A 23,222-nucleotide genomic window follows, 5' to 3' on the forward strand; every position below is an offset into this window, starting at 1 on the left:
GAGCTCAACGTTTCGTAACTTCAACTGATTCGTGACCTGCGCTCTGTGCACAGGACCACACGCCACACATAACCTGTAACTACAATGTAACACAGTGATTTATAACATAGTAAGTAATGTGATTATGATGTAACATTGTTACCAAATAATATCTATATAATGTAGCATTGTTGTGATGTTACATGTTATTAGGAATCTTTCCTAACAATATTGCGTTATGATACTTGAGGGCTTGAAATAAGTAGAAGCATTTGGCAACATGATGTTATTTTGCTACCTGAAAAAATGTAGAGATGAAGATGTAGGTTAATCTTTGGTCTATAATTCATGAGACTCGGAAAAATATCAAATGAGTTTGTTGGTTTTGTTTCCTGTTTGGATCTACCATGAAAACCAAACTAATTTCTGGTCATTACCTAAGATATTTAGTGGAACACACAAGTATGCATGGTGTGGATTGATGTGGACAAATGTAGGCCTCGAACTGTCAAGAGCCTTTTTCTTACGGCTGCTTAAATCGATCAGTGTGTGTGAGATGTCTTGAGTGCAATATAGAAAATGTAGGTGTGTATCAATGATTTGTATGATAAAGAGTGTACATGTTTTTTAATAGTATTTTGTAAGAAATAAGATTTTATGTGTGTGCACTAATGTTTTGCCAGATTAGAATGCCTAAGACAACTGTGGGACTAGTCAGTGTTTTTATCATTATTGATTAGATGTGTGTTATCCAAAACCATTTGGTGGTGGAAAACATCAACATAGAAACCTATGAGTCTGAGACAATGTTATAAACATTGCAACAGGATCACAGTTTCATTTGGATGTAAGTGAAATTTCCTCTATGTATTTGAGATTCAGCCAAGCCAAGCTTTAAAGGCAAGATATTGCTACTTGCACCAGTGATTTCAAGAAAGGGAAGACATTGATTTAGAACCACTTCCTTTTATAAAACTGAAGGGATCTGATGAAAAGCTACAGCCGTGAGGCTATTTTGAGCCAGTATCAGTTAAACAATGTTGGTAATATGGTATGTAAGTGGTATTGTATGAGTGAACATGTCTTCTATCTCGCCCACTGATACTGTCACACAGAAGGCCAGGGTTCATGCCCGACATGGTTACAGGTTGTGAAGCAATGTTGCTGTAAGACTAAGAGGTGTTAAACTCACTCTCTCGCCAACTGTGCCTGCAGTAACTTGGGCTGAAGTGTATTTTATTCTGGATTAATGAATTAAACATGTTGTGCATGATGCAACCAATTATCCAATGGGATCATCTCTACTGTTTTTCAAAAATGAATAATTTAGAATAGTATTGTAGTTTAACTTTGTTTACATCCTTTATGGCTTATGGGTAAAACTTTGAAGAAATCAGAATATTTCAAGATATAGATGTGTGCTGTTTTTTCTAATTAAGACAAAAGTTGTTCTTTAGATATTTCCCTTAAGAATTTGCCATAAGGTTCCATTTGTAACATTGTGATATTGTTGTGCCATCCAGTGAAGTAACCATGGCAATGATGCTGTAAAATCAGAGCTGTTATAAGAAGGTATTCTACCACAAGAAAGAAGCAACATTATGTTAATATTTATTTAAGGGTGTATTACATGTTTTTGGAACAAGTTTGCCAATCTGATGCTTAGTTTATGATTCTTCAATCTATTTTTGTCAAATTGTGAAAAAACTGAGATGAAGATACCTTTAACAGCAGACACCTTTAACTGAAGTAAAGGATTTTGTCCAGTAAGTTGACAGGTGAAGTAGTACAATTGTTGTTTTTGTGTAGGTCCTATTTTTTATTTGTATAATTCCTTGTTTTCTCTTCCAAAAGTTGTAACAGATATTCCTGTTACCATGGTAACAGTTCTAGTAGTCATATAGTGTTTCACTTCATTTCTAGTCAAAAATGAACATTGTTGTTTCTGTCGAAGTTTTGTAAGCTCATAGATTATTTTTAATGTTAATAATTGTTTGTTTTCAATAAATCGGAAAGAAGTCAAATACACGAGTTATGGAAACACCTCATGTCTTGATCTAATGGTAGGTGATTGGTGGTTGTTCAGCATCTTCTGGAGAGTCGAAATATGTTGCTATCTGACTAAATTCACTCATCTGATATGATTCTATTTTTAAAATTATACAATACAGAGCAATCATAGTATATGATTGGTTTTCAACAAAAACAAATTTTCTAGAATACATGTAGAGGCCATGTTCAGGGTAACACCAGGATGTTGATTCTGTGTGCGAGTATTGGTTGAAACTGACACTGATTGAAACTGACATTCAAAACTTTTAAATTTCTAACTTGTAAGTTACATAATAGTGGAATTACTTATTCATTTTGTATAGTCTGACAAGGCCAGACCACTTATATTTCTTGTTTTACGGATTTTTGTCCTCAGAAAACCTAAGACAGGAGGGAAAATAAAAAATCATCAGTCAAAGTAATATTCCTATTAAATATTAAACATATTTTACTTTTGGCAATTTATGAAGTGTATATGGGACAAATGCAAAAAAAAAACAATCTAAAAAAAACATTTTTGTAAGTTCACTCTTTTGGCCATTAAAAACATTAGGATTTTATTTTTTGAGCTGGAATTTAAAAAAAAAAGAATTATTATTTTTCTTCAAACAAAACAAGACCGGCGGATTCGAAAAACAAGAAATAGAATTGGTCTGGCCAAAAGAAATATTTATTTTGTCATCTGGCTAATGACCAGATATCTGTGACATGCAAATATTTACTTTTGCTCTTTTTTCATGATGAGGGAAAACTTTTTATCTGCAATATCATCTAGTTTCGAAATATCAAACATACAGAAATATTCTAATATAGCTTCAGAAAGGACATGGGGTGTTACATGACTAACATACAATACCAGGGCGATGCTCATGTCTGTCACTTCTCCAATAGAGATCTGATTGCCTAACTATGGGAACATCTTTTTCAGACATACTTAACCTGGAGATATTACTAACTACACAGTGAATTGTGTTATTTTTCCTTATCCTGACTCATGCTAATTATGCTTGTCTCCTTCCTCTTGAGAATGATAGTGGAAACCTTGAAATCCCTTGAAGTCCCCTTTTGAAAAAGCAGACGTAAAATCACTCACCCAAGAGTAGCGTCCCTTTCCTCCCTTTGGCGCTCAAATGGTCACATGATCGCCCATATTTGTCACTCTCTCCTTCTTCGCCCTTGAGGACAGTTGTGAGAGCACCTGGGTCCCTATACGGCACATATCCTTTTATATTTTCGGACCTTACATCAAAATTATTGCTGTATACGTTTTTTAGGATTATATTCTACATTATGGTTGGATTTTTTATTTAAATTTTTCATTGTTACACATGTGTTTTCTTCATGTTTACATTTCATGAAAACTTGTATTCGTTGTAGGTACCGAGTGTCTGCAGCTGACCCTCATTTATTATGTCCTAATTGCACTGTTTCATGTTCTTTCAGCTCTCGCTATAAATTTTGTGTAAATTTAACCTTTGTTGAATTTACTAATTACCTTTTTTCCATCCATAGATGTGCTAAGGATTGGGTACGTAGGTATTCACAAGTCATGTCTAAACTGAGTGATTGAGCTGATAACCGTGTGTTAACCACAGCTGCAGATATTCATAATTCTAGTGAATTGCTGAACGTTTCTCAGGAGCAGGTCGATGTACCAGGGGTGAATGCCGCAGGCCATAAGAGATCGTCTACTGAGCTGACCTCATCGCAGATGAAGAAGGCCAAATCTTCATCTTCGCAGAAGAAGAAGGCTACTACCATGAAGACTTCAGCAAAGTCTAAGATCAGCTCGACACAGAAGAGGAGGTCTTTCTCAGCCGAGATTGTTCCTCCGGAAGAAGCAGATGCTTATGATTATCCACCCATCCTCATACCTGAAGTCACCATTGTCAGTAAGAAGACGAAGCCTGCTTCTACAGCTACATCGACATTGGTATCAGCGCAGACATTGACAGAAGACCTTTCAACGCAGACATCGGGTACCAGAGATAGCAGCAGCGTCAACTCTTCACGAGGGCAGCAAGCCTTAGATGACGTCTCTTCAGTATCAGATGCATCATCCCTGCAGCAGTCTCTTCAGGCAACGCTGAACTTCAACCCAGGACTGTTCATGCAACAGTTTACAGACCAGATGATGTTGATTATGGAACGTCAGAAATACATGCTCTGGACTTCGAACGAACACGATTTGAATCATCACATCGTGACATCGTACATCTAGGACTGAGATGGGATTTCATTGCCAAGAACCAACTGCCCGGCCAGCCTGACAGACAGTTCCACATCCCAGCACTCTCTACAGTCCTTGGGCCACAGGATACACAGGATCTATCCTTATGCCCTGTCAGAGCACTAAAAGTCTACCTACAAAGGACAAAATAAGGAGACGAAAATTCAAGCGCCTATTCATCCCCTTATCCACTGAGACGCCCACGGAAGTCTCTCTCGGACAACAACATCGATCTGGATGAGAGCTGTTATACTAAGGGCCTATAAAGCAGCAGGACTTGAGCCTCCACGAACCTCCAATCCACATGAAGTCAGAGCCCTGACGTCGAGACTTGCTCTGCATGGAAACTGCCCGATTACAACTATAATGGAGGGCTGCTTTTGGAGATCGAACACGGTGTTTGCCAACCACTACCTCAGAGACATTGCCACCGAAGACGTCTCAGGCATTCACCAGTTTGGGCCACTTGTTGTAGCACAACAACTAACGGTTCCACAAAGGCGCTGAGAAAATCTCACCCCTTTTATCGAGTGACTTGTGAAAACCAACGCTCTGGAGAGCAAATGGTTAAAGTCCATGCACACGTCTAGGACAGACTAGCATGAGTGATAGACCCTGTACTTGTATAGGACATACTCGTACATGAAGAAGGGTCGCATTTCCACTTGATGCACGCATCAAGAGATGGAGTTGCAATAGATAACTAATGGAATATTAGTATATCTAAAATCCACACGAAAATGTCAGGAGAAGTTTCGGAAGAAATCTGACAAGTTGTGGTCCCCCCAGACTCATCAGAGAGAAGTTGAAAGAATCTTCAACAGTGCCGTCATAAGTTCCCAAGGGGGGGTAATACAGGACGTAAATCTACAACCAGTGAATCCAGAATGTGGCTTGACCCACCACTGCTTCTGACAGATTCTGCAAGCATAATTAGCATGAGTCAGGATAAGGAAAAATATGTAATTTTCTGACTAAAATTGATATTTTATACTTATCCTAACTCATGAGGTTAGCCCTCCCAACCTCCCCTCTTATGGCACTCTGGATTTCCCTGTAAATCCGGGTGTCGGGCTTACATACGGAGAGAGTGACAAATATGGGCGATCATGTGTTCATTTGGGTGCCAAAGGGAGGAAAGGGATGCTACTCTTGGGTGAGTGATTTTACGTCCGCTTTTTTAAAAGGGAACTTCAAGGGATTTCAAGTGTTCCACTATCATTCGCAAGAGGAAGGAGACAAGCATAATTAGCATGAGTCAGGATAAGTATAAAATATCAATTTTAGTCAGAAAATTACATATTTATGAACATGTGAAGATAGAATTTGAGAAATATTTACTTATTTTTGTTAACAGATGATGCATTGATAAGACAATTCATTTCAGTATCATGAATATAAATGTGAATGTGAAAATAGAAATTATAAGAGATGAAATTTTTAAAACTACAGAGGTTCATTGATCAGGTTGTACAAGAAAATGGTATTAACTGTTTCAGTAAGTCACAGTTCTGTTTCTGCTCCCAGTATTCTCAATTTTTTGGCACTATATCAAAAATTGACTGCAGCATTTTCTCATGCAGATATAAAGGAGCATTTGTTCATAGCTTCAAAGAGTGAAATGAAGTGGGACAGCAAACTGAAATTTCCAAATATTTGAGATGTAACTTAGAAAAGGAATGGCGATATCTGGTCAGTGGTCAGTACACATCTATTTTTATTTATCTAAACACATCCAGGAGACCAGTAAGTATGGTACATGGCACCAAAATGTGTGCCTACAGAATTCCCTTAACTCAACACAGTGATAGCGCATTTCTTACTGAGTGTGTACTGACAGTGTCACATACTACAATGGTGCCTTGCAGACAAGAGATTTTCTCAGTGTCTAGAGTTTATTTATGCTACACACAATGATATTAATCTTGTACCATGAATCTATTTTACGCCAATACCTGTGCTTGGATTTCCCTTTGTTTGCATGTAATTTTTGTAACCATGTGTTGTCGTATCTCGTATTTGTCAATCTAGTATCTACAAGGATTGGGATCCTTAGTTGATAGGGCTGCACATGTATTAACGGGTTTCTCCAGCGATACATGCCTCCAACCAGCTTCACGTTAACAATCAGCAACATGGTGGGATAAGATTTATGGCTCTTAAAACTTGCTGATTTGAAACTAAGTACTGATTAAATATATAAATTGACTAAATATATAAATTGCCTTTCAGAAACTATTCACTAATCCTAATTATCTCATGCAGTACCATTCTTTCTGAAAAGTTACCTCCCTTACACCGCACCAAGGATCTGATGTTCCATGGTTTAAATCCTGTAGGAACCTAGTAAACCCTTTGCCCTTGTAATGGTTCCTGTGGTATAGTTTGTTCTTTTACATCTGTATTGTATATTAAAGATAATCATGTGTTCTCATCATCACATAGTGCTCATTATTTTCTTTTATTTATAATGTTTATGTAATGAAGATTTATCTTATTTAATCTTATTTATGTAATTAAGATTTTTTATTGTGGTATGAGTTTAGGGAATTATATGATAACATCAAAAATGTTCTCATTAGTTATGTTCATTGGTATAAAAAGCAATTATGAAGCAATCAGTCCTGCTCGGCCACATCAACATTTTTCTCTTGTTTATTCTGGCCTGCTTAAGGGGGTAACCTAGTGGTCTGGGTATATTCCCACATGTCTCAATGTTCCCTGCGGTCATATTGCTGGAATATTGCAAACAGCAGCATAAAGTGAAACTCATTAGTTTGTTATTTGATCCACTGATCAATAAATTCAGAAAAGTCATATGAAATCAACTTTTTGAGAATATTTTATTTATTCTTGATTAAATTTCAGAGCTATAGATCAAAATTAAAGGAGGTCCATGTCATTTAAAAAACGTTGAAGAATCAAACACTTTGTATTTTCACTCAACCACCAATACTGAGAATAAATGAAATCTTAAAATTCTAAATGTTCATCAAATTTACGATGACCACAAAGTCACCAATTTGAACCAAGTAGTTAATAAGAGGCCAGGGGATAGATAATACAACTGAGTTGCAGATTTGACTCCTCTTCAATTGTAAAATGGCTTGCTAGAATGTCTATTTGATTCATTTAGGAGGTATCTTTTCCTTAATTTCTGGTATTATCCTCATTTGCTACACTTTGGAGTCATGTTGAAAAGAAAATTTCATGACATTAAACTACCTCCAAGTTCTGACATTATTTCTATTTAACCACATGTATATCTGACTGCATGGTGCCGCCGCATAAAATAAACCTTCCCTAAATATATGTCTGACTGCTCTTTCTGTTGTTGAAGGGTTGGTATAGTTAGTTTTGTTGTTGATATTTATTTGTTTCTCTTTTGTTTTTACTGTCGAGAGCTTTTGTTCAGGAAACAGTGGATTTTATATTTTGTTAGAAATAAACCTCAGATCAACCAAGATTATTATTATTTCTCTTGGTATGTTGGCAAAGTAATTTTGAAAACAAGAATTTAATTGATCACACATGAACAGAAGTGTTTGGGTGAAAAGTCCGTTAGAGTTACCTCCCCTTAATTGCAGGTTGAGAGCCATGTTGAATGAAAATGTCTTTCTGTTTTATAAAACGATTTCAGACTCCTTTTAAAATTTCTAGCAGTTGTCTAAATAGGTGAATATGCATTTAGGAAAATAATAATAAGTCAGTAATTCTAAGTGTGTGTGTGTGTTTCGTAATGCTGGATTAGTCAGTCTAAGTAAATTTAGCCTCAGTATTATTCGTTACACTGCTATACTGAGTATAGTAGTGTAACAAATAATACTGAGGCTAAGTTTACTTAGACTGCTGGATTAGTAACCTGCAGTCCTTATTTTGTAATCACCTATTATGTTTTCGTTGTTATATTTTGTTGTGATTTTTGTTTGTTGCTATTATATATTTCTCATTGTAATTGATATATTGCCTGTATTTAAGGTGTTGTGTTTCAGCTAATAACCACATGAGACTTCTGACCACAGCTACATACTGTTTGAAAATTTCTCCACATACAGTAACGTAACATTTTGTTGTCCATCACCTTATAATTTTATATGACTTTTTGAATAATGTAGTTTATCTTGTGAGCCATGTCTGTTATGACTTAGGGGTTACCAGTATTCTGAAAAATATTTATAAATGCTTAACGGTCATAGTGGCAAAGTTACATGCTTGAAAGACTGACAGTCTTGACATCAATTGTTACCAGACAAAACCAACCATTGAAAAGTTAACCCATGACTGATTTGCAAGAAGATGATAACAATTCAAACATTTTATGTCTTATTTTTTCAATACAGACAGAAAAAGAAAAATTAGTGAAAAAATGTTTTTCAGTTAATCACCTCTTTACTCTAGCTCATGCACAGCTCATATCACATTTTTATAGATCATTTTCACATATTATGAAGCAAAACATGCCATATTTGCCTTTATCAAGAAAAGAGTTCCTCTTTGACTATTCAGATAATATGATTATTCTGAATGAATAATCACTGCCTCTGTACTTGTAATAATACAGTGATGTTATTAATCATGTTTAAATGATATGCAGAGATGAAACATCCTTTACCTTCTATTAATCAGTTGCATGAGGGCAAGTATAATTTTTTTCTATTTTAATTAAGTTTGGAAAAATATAATGACTGGTATTTTGTGTATTATTTCTATCAGACCAGTAATGTGTGAGATTCATTGGTACAATGTGTGAATCCCATTCGTGATATCCCCAGAATGATGTGGTGGAATATGTCTAAGGGGGATGTCCTTAAACAGGGGAAGTGTCTCAACTGCTGATGCCATGTATGTCTCTCAACTAATATGATCAGTTATTGCAATGGACATGGGTGAAAGCAATCAGTGGCATATGGATACCATTCAGTGCCACAAATGTAAATTGTGTTTGAATGATGAAATTGTCTTGTATATGTTGTTTCTACATGTTGAAAATTAAAAAGAAAAACATGAAGAAAACCCCAGTTCAATTGGTCACATATTATCATGATTATGATTGTATCTACTCAAGAATACTATGTACTCAGTGATTTGTCTCCCTTAGATGTCTGTCCTGGGTGTGAAATGAAATAATTGTTAAATGTTATTGAATATTTTGCCAGGCAACCAATTTCTGCCAGTGATTGTATTGGGATTATATATAATATGTTGCCAGGCAACCAATTTCTGCCAGTGATTGTATTGGGATTATATTATACTAGTAACTGATAATATACAATCAATCTACAATGTGACATTATCATTGTTTCAATCAACACGTCTAGTGTCTGTGCAATAATATTCTCATCTTCCAGGCCATTACAAAAGACTTATAGTTAACAATCATTAGTTTTAAGATTGTTGTATACATTCAGCTCACATGTGTCAATTGAATTACCTTATAGCCTGCATGTCCAGTGTCTGACAGTATCTGTAAACATCCCAGGTGGTGGGGTGGCCTAGTGGTTAAAGCATTCACTCACATGTCCGAAGACCTGTGTTCAATTCCCCACATGGGTACAATGTGTGAAGCCCATTTCTGGGTCCCATGCCATGATATTGCTGGAATATTGCTAAAAGCATCGTCAAATTGAACTCACAGTAAACATCTTCCCTTAAAAACTGAAATATATGAGGAAACTTCTAGTTGTTGCTAGCATTGATGACTACAGAATTTGTTTATATATGTTCGAAGCTAATTCTAATTGTTGCTGCCAGCTAAATCTTTCTTCATTTCATATCTTGTACATATCGATAGAATGTAAGTGTCAGTTTAGTTCTCAGTATTTATACATTAAGATAATTGTTGCTATCAAAACATTTGAAATTGTTGACTGTGTATACAGGTCAGCTACAGTTTTGGACTAGAACAATATGTAAATAATATACATGTAACAAACTCCTTACACAGAGGCTAAAAAGGATTACTTCTGCCTGTTAATTTATACACTTTATTCATGTCCCTGTAATTATTAATGCAGTAGCCATGAGTTTTTCCTCTTCTGTTTCCTGTGTTTTCATCATAATGTCAGCGTATGAAATAAGGCCCGGCCGACCGGCCGAGACGGGCTAGATTTCTGCCGGATGGTCTAATTTTACAGCTAGCCAGCCCGATGGACAGGGGGAAAAAATTTCAGATAACATGTCCACTGGCACTGTCTATTTAGTATTTAAGAAGGACCTGTTAAATCTCTTCTGGGCTGGTAAGTTTTTGAAGTTACCAGCCCAGATGTCGGGCTGAGTTTTTGGCTTATTTCATACACTGATAATGTGGACATTTTGCCAAGAGGCAAGTTTGAAGTGAGGTCATTGTAGCCTTTAAAATTCTATTCACTTACAAATAACACAAAATGTGAAGAGGGTAGCCATATTTTTAGGGTGATAAGGTTTGTCTTTAAGTTCATGAGTAATTATAGTTTGGGCTGGTCAGCTTTTACATCAGCTTTACACACAAATCAAACTGATTTTAAAAACGGCAGTATTTCAAGGTTGATGAAGTTTGTGTCCATAAAAGAATTTAAGTTACGGCTGGACCAACTGTTACCATATGCATTTTGACAGGCTGGGTTCTATTTTATGAAATCTAATTTGGCATCAAAATTACCCCCAAACAGACAAACTGGCCATGTTGGACTTTCTGACAGATATATGCAACATGTGGGTTAAAAAATAATTCTTGTCATTTTGTATGTTTTGAAAAACTTTCTGAAAGAACATTCTGACTCTGACAGAAATCTCTGGGCCTCTCCAAGAATGTTATATGCTCAGTGCCTATGTTGTTGTACATCCATGCCATGTTGGTATTCAGGAAGATATAGAGGGCATTCACTCGCAATTTTCGATCATGTTACTCTTATTAATAAACTGTTTTTAAAGATAACAGGATATGATATGATGTTCCTTGAAATTATTTTATTGCTTCAGTGAAATAAAACTGCAACAGTCTTGCGTTGGTGTTATCTGGTTATTTATGAGTGTAGAGGAGACCATTTGTCTAATGCCAGAAAGTGTGCTGGAGAGTTATGTACCTTAAGTACTGGCCATACTTTATGGCGGTGGTCACCCATTTTGTTCTGGGGAGGTAGGGCAGATCATCAATTTAGCACACATGTACAAGGGGGAGTGTCATTGACTTTGTACATGACATGCAGGGGGGTCACTTACTTTGTACATAAATTGGGTGGGGGTGGGGGTGTAATTCACATTGTACATGCTTCCCCATAAAAATCATCACCCCTCGTTGCCATAGGTTATGAATGGTCCCTTAATATATGGTAGGTTCAGTGGGTAATGGTTGTGATTTTTTTTGGGTGTGTGGAGACAGAAGATAGTTCTGTATCTGTGATGTACAGAAGGAGCACATTACTTTCATGTCATGAATAGAAATTAACATTGTGTGTAGCTGTATGCTGGGCGGAGCATAAAAATGATTTTAACATGCAATATATTGTGATGTTGATGACAAATGATTATTACTACTATAAGTCTACTACTACTACTACTACTACTACTATGTCAAGTACAACATAGGCCACGCATTGCTGCAAAACTGTTGATGTGGTGTTGAGAAATATTCACTCACTACAACAGGACCAATCAGTAACTTTCTTTGGCTTAAAGTAAGGAAGCTGAAAATGAATCTAAGGCTTTTTAAACTTCTCTGTTTCCTATGACCATGGACAGTTTCAGTTTAGCACACCCTGACCAAATGATAGATCAGGTTTACTGACCAAATACCAATGCCAAAACCAGTACTGACTGTCAGAACAGGTCGATCATTACAAGCAAAAGTAGGTTATCACGCTCTTTGCCTTACAACTAGACGCCTTGCCTTGGCATTTAGATGGGCAGGAATATAGATGGAAATGTTATGCTGCCGGTTTTAATTTCCTAAATGAATCATGCACACACTATAAACAAACTGAACGCGCAAGCAGGTTGATGTGCTATTGTCTAAGTGTACTTGAGGGAATGGATGGACAGTCTCTCTTGATGCACAAAGGGAGACCACTCTTGCCAGACTATTAGCGAGCGTTTATCAGCCATGTTTTTCCCAGCCGAAAATACGTAGCTTATCTCTCCGCAGCAATTAGTGCAGCTACCGAAAAGTTGTCATAAAATGTATAATCTGGCACTAAGCTCTATGACCCTCTGACATTTAAAGGTCATCCTGTTGTGACCCTTAACTTGTTTTGAGTAGTATATTTCACGTTAACCTATCACGGCGGTGGGCATCAGAAATGGGCTGCACCCATGTGGGGAATCGAACTCGGCCCTTCCGCAAGATGAGCGAACGCTTTAACCACAAGCTACCCTACCGCCTCCATCTCGTCTTAAGTTTAGATGTTTGCATTCTGAGACAGAAAGAGGTGTTGTGCTCCTCGTCTAGTGGTAATTTTCAATCCAGGTAATATTTCGATTCCTGTATGATACTGGGGCAGTTATGGTGCTCATTAATAATAATAATCAAGAATAGTTGTATAAAGCACAAACAGCACAGGACCCAGCACAGATCCTTGAGGTACTCTACACGATAGTAAGAAACATTTAGACTCTTCTTGATTGATCACGACGGTTTGTGATCTATTACACAGGTATGACGCAATCCAGGCAAGCACAACATCTGTAATTCCCATCTCCAGCTGAAGTCTTGAGAGTAGTAGCTTATGGTCCACAGTGTCAAACGCTGCGGAAAAATCTAAGAGTGTTAAAAAAGCAATATTCCCATCATCAACTCGATTTCTGAGCTCATTCATGACTCGCAACAACAGTTTCTGTACTATGGTTATCACGGTAGGCAGACTGAAACTCATCCATAAGTCCATTTTCTGTGAGATGATCTTTAAGTCTTATATTCACAGCCTTTTCGATGATTTTGGAGATAAATGAAAGATTTGACACAGGCCTATAGTTTCTCAGATAGTTAGGTTCTAAATCGCTTTTCGTGAGAAGAGGCTTCACAATAGCAGATTTGAGAGAGTCTGGAAAAACTCCATAGGATATATTCAAATTCACCAAATTAGTAATGAAAGGAAGAAGTTCATCCAAATAAACCATCAACATCGATGTGGGAATAGGATCCAAGGAACAAGTTGTTTTCTTTGATGAAAGTATGATCTTCTCAACTTCTTGTGGGGAGAAAGGCTCAAAATTGGATAATTTATTACAAATTCGTACGTCAACAGTCTCTGGTGGCATTGAGCCACTATCAGTACGTCTCTGATAGATATAGGCAACAATATTAGATGAAGAAAACATAGTGGCGTTTGAGAAACGTCACTAGGTCTAGACACCCCTTGATAGTTTAGACACGGAAATCGCAATGGCCATAACTCCAATGTGAATATGTGAGTGAGCGAGTAGGTGGTTGTGTGAGTGATCATAGTTAGCTCCTAGCAATAGTTTCCCCATATCGTGGTGGGGAGCACAAAGAATGGGTTTCACACGTTTTCTTCAACACGTATCATCTGGTACATAACGTGGGTACACATGAGCAGTCATGTGTTTGAAGTGTACAAGTGTACTCTGCTGGCTCAGAAACAGTTTACTGTGTCATAGCTGGGTATCCATGATAAAACGCGGGCGTGCTTTGTCAGTAGGCAAACACTATAAACAAACACAAACACATTTACATTAGGTTTACCAGTAGGAAGTCAGTGACATTTACTTTTCAGACACAATATCATTAATACAGGATAGGGTCAAGGTCAGGTACACCTGTCAGCCAGATAGTCGTTAGGTGCGCCTTGGGCATGCCCAATGTCTATTTCGAAGCATGACGGTTTTCGCAGTGATAATTTAAGAAGTTGGCAAGTTTTCATTCACGTCACACAAGTAGAGTATTGTCACCGCCTTGCGCTTCAAATGTACGATCTCGGTCAGTCTAGTAATTAATGATTACCTTTTTCACACAGATGCTGCTCCTTGTTGTAGAATGTGCCTTTAAGGATTAGCCGGTGTGTATATAAAGTGCTACAGAGCTGATATTGTGTCGACGACCTTGAAAGTGTAACTGAACCGACACAGAATGATGTGGTCTAGACGTGACTGTTTTGTGACACATTGTATACCCTGATTGGTTTGGTTTATTTGTTGGTTAACGCCGCAATCAGCAATATCCCAACTATGTGGCGGCGGCCTGTAAATAATCGAATCTGGACTAGACAATCCAGTGATCAATATCATGAGCATCGTTCTACGCCATTGGGATACGATGACAAGTGTAAACCAAGTCAGAGAGCCTGACCACAGGATCCCGTTAGTCGCCTCTTACGATAAGCATTGGTTACTGAAGATCAATTGTAACCCGGATCTTCACTGGTTTGTATACCATGAATGATATCCCGTTTATGTGAAGTGTTACCTGAGCATGAGTGTTCAGAAGAAAAGAAGCGTTAAATAGTTGGGCATATAAGATAATGAAGGGCATCTCACTCGAACGTAATAATAGATTTATTCCAACACGTTCGCCTCCTTCGTATCAATGGGTATTAGTTGAGTTGAGTTGGGCTTTACGTCACATCGGCATTAGTTCAGCCATATAGTGACGAGAACAAGTCTGCATTAATAAACATTGTAAGTACAGAGTCAAAATGAGTTTTATTTCAAAAACATATATTCATTACATTGTCATTTAAAGACAAAAAAAGGCATAGCACTAAATTTACAGGCAGGCAATTTGTTAGTCACATTACACAGTTACAATTTATGATACGGATCAACTTCCCTCAGGTAGTTCACTATCAGATGAGCGCGCACGCGGGAGAACAGATCTTTCAGATTTGTTGCATCATAGTGTGAGTCCCTTGCAGACGATAAGTCCACACAGTCAAGCAGAATATGCTTGATGGTGAACACCTCATCGCAAGAGACACACATGGGGGGTCCATCCCCATCCGTTTTCAGCAGATAGTCATGTGTAAACCGACTGTGGCCAATACGACATCCTCGTAACATTACCTCATCACGTCTTGACTGACAACCCAAGTAGGTATAACCAATTGTTGGCTTCAGTTCATTTCTTCCTACTTGAGTGTCCCACCTCTTTTGCATGTGGTCCCGAGTATAGCTTTTGATAGTGGGTTTGAAATCACTGTACTAGTTCAGCAGTGGAGATAAGGGCTTGTCAAGAGCTGCTTTAGCTGCAGCATCGGCTTTTGTGTGACCTGCTATGCCGACGTGACCCGGCAACCAGCAGAGGACGATATCACATTGGCCAGTAGAAAGGTCGTTGTAAAGTTCTAAAATGTCCAGAATGATTAAAGAGAAAACATGACAGCTACGTCGCCCTGAAACAAACACACACATGCACACGCAAGCACGCGCGCGCACACACACACAAAGCATACACGTGGGTGCAAATGTCGCAACAACTACGATTTATAACCGACATATACATGTAGCCTTTTACGTCGAGTTTCGCTGAGAATGGTTCATGAAGAAACTGTAGGTTGTTGATTGTCACTGCACGCTATTCAACTTTACACGACTCAGTAGAAGTAGAGACACTTTCGTGTTCAAGTGAGAAGTAGTGCCTACGAAACACGTGTGACGGTCACATAAGCTCCGCCCACTCATGTTTATTTATGATTACTGTGCACTTAAGACCATTGTAGGTTAAGGACACCACAGACGTACGCGCCGTCTAAGGATACCCCAGGCGTGGGTGACAAGTTTTTACTGAGTGCGGGCCATGGTAAGGTGGTTATGTTGTCCTGTTGAGGTATTCAGTAAAAAAATTCTTGCTCTTGCGTTGTCATCCTGAAATCCAAAACGACGTCCATGTTGGCGCGCACCACGTGTGGCTCCAGGACGTTGTAATGGTAGTACCGACCAGTGATAAGTCCGTACTTTGCCAGTCACAGTTTTCCCACCCCTCTCCTTTACTGAGCCACCATAACACGGTCATTCTGTCTGATCTTAAGGGAATGACAACGTTCATTCCGTCTTCGACACGCTCTGTTACCTCTTTCAAGGAAACCTTGATTCATCCGAAAACAAAACGTTTGCCCAACGACGATTGGTCGAGGGAGGCCGTTTCTGACACCATGACGTCTTGCAGTTATGGGATAACACGTGGTTTCATGGTTTGTTTCTTTCATCTTCTGTTGCATGTGTACGAATTGGCTGCCCGCTCAGTCAAACACCTGTAGCTCTGAAACTCATCTCCAATTAGAGTGGCCCTCTGATCACAGTTTCGTAACACAGTGGGTCTGATGAAACGGTCTTGTGCGCCATTTGTGGCCTTTGGTCAACTAAGATCGACGTCTGCCTTTAACGTAATCTGTGAGTCGGTATTGTGGTTGACAGTTGTAATCCGCTAGTTACTGGTTGTGAAACATTCAGAGTTTGTGCCAAAATGCCCTGTCTTGTTCCAACTTCCAACATGCCAATTGTACGTCGCGTTCCTGATGTGACTGACGCCGCATATAAACACGTTTGAGTCTAAAACAATATCAGAACGACTCTCAGTCAGATTTTTATCATTGAAATGTACAGAAACACACCGACACGTTTCACTACACTTTTCAATTAGTTACCGGGACCATATTCACGTTCACAACATGAAAAATGCTTGAACGGAACTGGCATGTTTGCACGTAATTCAAAACATGGTGTGAATGGAATAATTATTTCTAAATCCATATACAATTATACAAATTGGTTTCTAAATAATATCAACTCACAAAGGAATATCCAATACCTTTTGTCACAGTATATGTAACATAACTACGTCATATACATAATCTGAAAACAATCAGAAACTTATGACATGCTAACATGCGAACCGCCTCCGTGGTGTAGTTGTTAGAGCGTCCGCCCCGAGAGCGGAAGGTCGCGAGTTCGATCCCCGACCGCCTCATACGAAAAGACTGGTTAAAATATGGTACTTGTTGGTCCCTGCCTGGCGCTCGGCATTAATGGGTACAACAAGGACTGGTCGGCTCGGAGTCTGTATGTGTCTGAGTGGTGTAGTCATGCTTTACTGCGGCATGGTATCTCAGTGAGCTAGCACTATAAAACCAGCTTAAGACTGAGCTAGAACAAGCAGCCGCACATACACACGCATGCAGGTCGTCATATGAGCGAAATATCCACAAGTACGACGTTCAACCTCACCTCACCTATGATATGCAATAACAACTCCGTTGGGGTTTTCCCGGAGACTTCTCTGGCGATATAAATGGATTGAGGCGCGGAGACTTCTCTGGCCATATAAATGGATTGAGGCGCGGAGACTTCGCTGGCGATATAAATTGATTGAGGTGCGCCACTGGCCTATTCAGTATTTAGATCAAGCAAGCACAGGTATGAGTCACTCTTCATGATGTGGACAGGTATGCGCTACGTACTATGACAAAGGTACTCATTACCCACTGGCAAGAACCCATTGTCAAGTTACAAGTGGAGAATTGTTGAAAACCAAGACATGTACTAGGTAAGAAATTCGTAAACAGTACATGCACAAGGGCTTGAGTGTAAATGGTAAACTATAGTCAAAGTGAGAGAGAGTGAGTGAGTTTAGTTTTACGCTGCATTCAGCAATATTCCAACTATATGGCGGTGGTCTGTAAATAATTTAGTCTGGACCAGACAATCCAGTGATCAACGGCATGAGCATCGATCTACGCAATTGGGATACGATGACATGTGTCAACCAAGTCAGCGAGCCAAACCACCCGGTCCCGTTAATCGCCTCTTACGACAAGCATGGGTTACTGAAGATCAATCCTAGCCCTGATCTTAGTGACAAAGAGTCCAGTAACGTGTGTTACGACACCATGACAACCGGGTATTGGAAGGATCAGAATTAACATGGTTTATACAGTACGCAGATGTGCAATGCTTTCCAAAGCACTTTTGAAGCAATACCGTTATGGCGATATCTCCTAGAAAATATCTTTTCATCTCATAGGTAGGTATTGTGGCAGAGTGAGGACATCGCTTTCTGACGGCCGTCATTGGAAGTTGATACAGCGAAGCCCCTTTTCGTCCACTATACACAGGCGCTATCACCCGTGGAAGTATGTTTTGGTCTATCAATAAATATCATCCTCTGAGGTTATTTCCGTTGCGTGAATACATATTTGAGTACAAATTGTATAATCTCTTTATCATATAATATGTGTGAAATACTATGTGGATCTCTCCTCCAATTAAACAATATTTATCTTATTATTAATAAATTAATAATTATATGATAAATATTATTTAACCCTTTGTAAATGATCTGACGGTCTCTTGACTGCTATATTAAACCGGAAACAAAATTATTGCACGGGGCTGACACACCGGTAGCATCTGATTGCTGATATCATTGTGTGCTGAGCATAGGCAGAATTTCTGTTAAACTGCAACTGCAAGAATTATGTTGTATACATTGTATTCCATATGCCTTCCATCACACTACCCACACTGGGGCCACCTGAGAGAGTGAGTTATTGTGTTTCTATGCATATATCGTATATTGTACAAATATTTTATATAATCCATCATCATCACAGCCCGTGAACTTGGACTTCAAACATATTCCTAAACTAATATATATTACAAAATATTACATATGATATTGTATTAGTTTTGAAATCATTTATGTCTTTTTTAATGTCTTGGGGTTTAATTCCTTTTTCCAACATAAGCATGTGGTAAATATATTTAGATAATAAAACTATTTTCAATAACCAAATGATTGGCCCCTGACGTGATGGAAGTGATAATCTAAATCCTTTTCAACTACAAAAGAGCCTTTAGTAATGACCTATTACTGCGCGTGTGAAGCATCTTTTCATGGTTGTTTAGGATGCACTAAAACTCATCTGATGATTTAAGCTTTAATCATGAAGCGGAGCAAGCGCTTACACAACAACTTTATCAACGTGACAGGATTTCTTGGCTCGTCGTAAGCCTTATAAATAGATTGCTGGTTATTTTTAGAAGTGGGGTTCCCCTCCTGGCTCTTTACAACATATAAAATGTAGTTCACTTTACACCCGTTTCCCATTCCACAGAAAGATCTCGTGTCGACACCTGATGAGAGGTAGCGCCGGTCATGTTGACTACACACTTTTAGAAGAGATCGGAACTACTTCATGCTAGAACACAAGAAAATATCAACTTCAATTTGGGCACCACAGAATAGATATTGCGTCCCAAGATGGTGCGGCTGGTGTTATACGTGACATGTTTCGTTGTATTTTCTATGCATACTGGAATCACACACGGGTTTACGTGTTACCGGGATCACTGTGTAGCAGGGCGACAGTACTGTGTGGAGGAACGAGAGAGATGTTTCCACTGCTCGGACAGGGAGAGCGAATGTGGCCAGGCCACCATGCCCGCTGACTGCGGCGCTTACTGCGCTGAGGTGGAGTTGAAAAGGAGATTATCGGAATTAAACGGAACAAACGAGAATCTCAGAACACAGACATTGCAGTGTAGCGGAGATCTGAACAAAACACATTCTGAAAATACACAACTCAATGCACAAATCAAAGACTCACAGCAAAAAGCTGCAATTTCGCAAAAGGAAAATCGAAAGTTCGCAAACGAAATTGCTGTGCTTAAGAACGAAACGAAGTCACCGAAGGAGTCGATGTACGGGAACAGTGAAATCCACTCCGAGAGGATAAAGTATCTCCAGAACGTAATTGCAGGTACGATACTGAATGCCAGTGACTAGGGTGGTAGTCATGTAAAGAAGGATGTTAGCGGTCAGGTTAGAGACTGTAACATATATTGTCGCTACCCCCAGTCTAAACTTACGCTCAGTATTATTCGGTACAGTGCTATACTGAGTCTAACAAAACCTAGTAGAAGGTCGCGTCAGCCAACCTTTGAGCGACCTACGACCGTCCAATCAAACGCGAGACGGCCGAACGGATTTAACCAATCAGACAACGACTACTTGTTAGGGTTCGGCGGGACTTACAAAACGTTTTTTGGATTTTCTCTTCCCTGGTCGCTGACACTGATCTATCAACAAACGAAAATCCGCATAAAACACAGATATTTGACCTACAGTATATACGCTTAGGGGTTTCTAATGACATGGTTACTATTAGCTTATATTTCTGCAAGATGACATCCTTGAATATTGACAAAAACGCTATGTTCAGCGACTGTTTACTCACTGCGTGTATCACTCGGAAGCGATCGTTCGGGAAATAGCATTCGGAATCTTTCGGGTTTTTGAGGTAAATGTTCAAACGGTATGTGCGAATGTTACCTTTCGCGATTTGGTAAGCTGTGTTCTGATTGGTCAGTCCAAAAGGTTAGCTGACGCGACCTTCTACTAGGTTTTTGTTAGACTCAGTAATAGCAGTGTTACGAATAATACTGAGCGTAAGTTTACTTAGACTGCCGCTACTCCCGATTTATGCACCATTTGTTATGACAACACGTTATGGTTTCTCGTCGTCTTCATGTTTTGTTATATGTTTGAAGGTGTTTACAAAATACAACAAATCGTATGAAATTCTAAATATATTAGATATCTGCGAAGATATATGTAGCTGTTTAAACGGGAGGACATGTGGTCCATGATGTGTTGCATGTAATGCACAAATAATACGCATCATAAACCTTGAGAATGAGTTGTGTTGTGGAGAATTTATCTCACCCGATTCAGTTATGCCTCTATGTTTCAGATTGGAGAATTGGATGTATCTTTGGCTGGGTTCTGCTTTCTCTCAGTATATTTTGGCAATCAAAAAACTGTCTACGCCGTCTGTTCAAACGCAGAAGGAACCTAACCGACAACGCGAAACTTCTTGGCAACCATGAACTCAGCGCGCCTGCGAGAGAACCGGAACCGGAAGTCACGGTAGATATAGACATGCATGACAAAGAGTGCGCCCCTGAATATGAGGACTCTGGTCAAGGATCCACGTCTTCCCTGGACAGTGAGGTCCGTGATAGGGGGAATCAAAATCAGTCGGAAATCACTTCAGACAGACAGACAAAGAAGAGAGCAGGTCCAATGTCCGATGGAGGATGCGAATGTAGACACTCCCACGGAACTGGAGTTAAACCCTGCAAATGTAACCAGCCGGTAGAACCAACAAAGGGAAAGAACTCAGAGCGTGCCGCTATGGTGTTGAACCCGACACCAGCAATGACGTACCCGTTCCCTTCGTTTAACTGAGATACTGTAGCACAATGAGTTTTTATTTCTGATATTATTCATTTTCAATAAAACATTCAAAATGAACTTTTTAGTCGTGGTTTTATTCCGTACGACTCCAGAGAATCGTGACGGTGCCGCAAAAACCATACGAACGTATCAGATCATGCATTCACAATCAAAACCTTTGGCTCACAAATACGACGGTCTAAGGGAGGTAATATAACAAACTAAAAGAGTCGCTCGTACAATCTACTCTTTGGCACCCGAAGTAACCACAAAATGCCGTCTGTTTTAATTGCCGTTTGTCAGGAGTAACATATCGTTTATCAGTGAAAACAAATCTCACTGGACGTGGCGACATTCTAGTGATTGTAAAGACTTTTGTTTTGACCAAATTCACAAGTAGGTCTAACACCTTTATCTTCAAGCATATATTAAAAATACAATGAAAATGTCCCGTTTCCGAGAGAAAGTATTCATCATCACTAAAACCAGCTTAATCATTTCGTAACGGAAAATCCTGCCGTGAAATCTTATATTTTCTACATTGTAACAAGAAAATGAGATTCGTAAATTCAAGCGACGTCGTCAAGAGCAGTAGGCTGTAAAGAGTTATATCATGTCTATTATTTCCAAGGAAGCTATACAAAATGCGCTTCTGCATTAATAGAAAGTTTTAAATCCTTACATATACCATGGGGTTTACTCTTATTTCACAAAAGGGGACATGGGTTAATTCCATGCATACATGACTGGGACTGCCTTGATCACATCAACCCAAACTATATTTTTGAGCGACAAAAAATCATTGAATTCAGGCCAGAAATTGGACAGGTTTAACATTAAGCAGCTTTAACATCCTGACATATGTAAGGCTGGATGATGAACTTTGCCAGAATGTAATAAGTGAGGGGGTTGGATTATGCCTAGCAGTCTGAAACACTGACCACAGTACCCTGCCGCCTGTTAGTCGATCCAAGGCAAATGACCCTTTCAACAGATGAAATCACTTTTAGACCACAGCATGATAAGAACTTACACTTGAATCTATTGATTCATCAAGCTAAGACTTTGAAATACTTCCAGAAATTCAAAACTATTGACTGTGTATTGTTTTGAGGGGCTGTTACACTTACCAACTTCATGTATAAGCCAGTTCAGAGGGAACAAAGTGAAAAAATCCACATAACTTTGGAAATTTATTGGATTTACCCTGCCCTAAACTGAATATTTTTTAATTACAATTAACAGTATTTGACAATATCAGCTAAAACAGAGCTTCTCTGCAGTAATTTATAGGTTACTGGGTTAGAGAAAAGACACAATGTATTATTTGGGTAAACAGGGGAGATAATTTTTAAGATCTCCGAACACTCTTATGTCAATAAAATGTGAATTCAGACCCATAATATTACATTCCCACAAGGGTCAGTTATTTATTATTTACATCTAAGCAGCTTCTGGGATTGATGCACAGCCCTTATTTCATGTCTGGGAAGCTGAAATACTACACACTGAGGCATTAAGGGGACACTGTCAGAAATTTCTAATGTATGAGGATGACCAGTGATGGAATTTGGTAGTGAGACATTTTTGGTGCCTTAACTGGACTGGGACGCCTTAAATGTACTATATGTACCTACATGTCCAAAGTACTGCAACTTCTACAAAGGCGGTGAAGCATATCCGAGCAAAGGGGTATGCTTGATTAGACACTGCTAACAACAGACCGGACGGCATGTGAAATACCACATTGGATGTGAAGGCTTCTTTTTCTGCTGTATTTGTGAAGATACACCTCCC

The 23,222-nt window shown here is 38.8% G+C and overlaps 1 protein-coding gene and 1 long non-coding RNA gene across 3 annotated transcripts; one reads left to right on the plus strand and one right to left on the minus strand.

The window, feature by feature from the left end:
- Positions 1–1,837: 1,837 nt before the first annotated feature.
- LOC124289697 lies at positions 1,838–23,222 on the minus strand. The gene is made up of 3 exons (XR_006901735.1): positions 23,063–23,222; positions 12,598–12,603; positions 1,838–1,848 (listed from the first exon to the last, which is right to left on the minus strand). It is a non-coding gene; the product is annotated as an uncharacterized LOC124289697 (long non-coding RNA).
- Positions 17,582–21,503, plus strand: LOC124289696. Of its 2 annotated transcripts, XM_046726324.1 has the most exons (4): positions 17,582–17,732; positions 18,210–18,318; positions 19,303–19,947; positions 20,941–21,503. In XM_046726324.1, exons 3-4 carry the CDS (start codon positions 19,449–19,451, stop codon positions 21,435–21,437), a joined length of 996 nt encoding a protein of 331 aa, XP_046582280.1. In that variant the 5' UTR covers positions 17,582–17,732; positions 18,210–18,318; positions 19,303–19,448; the 3' UTR covers positions 21,438–21,503. The 2 variants fall into 2 exon arrangements, with proteins under 2 accessions (XP_046582280.1, XP_046582279.1); XM_046726323.1 differs by lacking the exon at positions 18,210–18,318.

The sequence above is a fragment of the Haliotis rubra genome, unplaced genomic scaffold, assembly GCF_003918875.1.
Source record: "Haliotis rubra isolate DU_JTF1 unplaced genomic scaffold, ASM391887v1 Scf447, whole genome shotgun sequence".
Lineage (NCBI taxonomy): Eukaryota > Metazoa > Mollusca > Gastropoda > Lepetellida > Haliotidae > Haliotis > Haliotis rubra.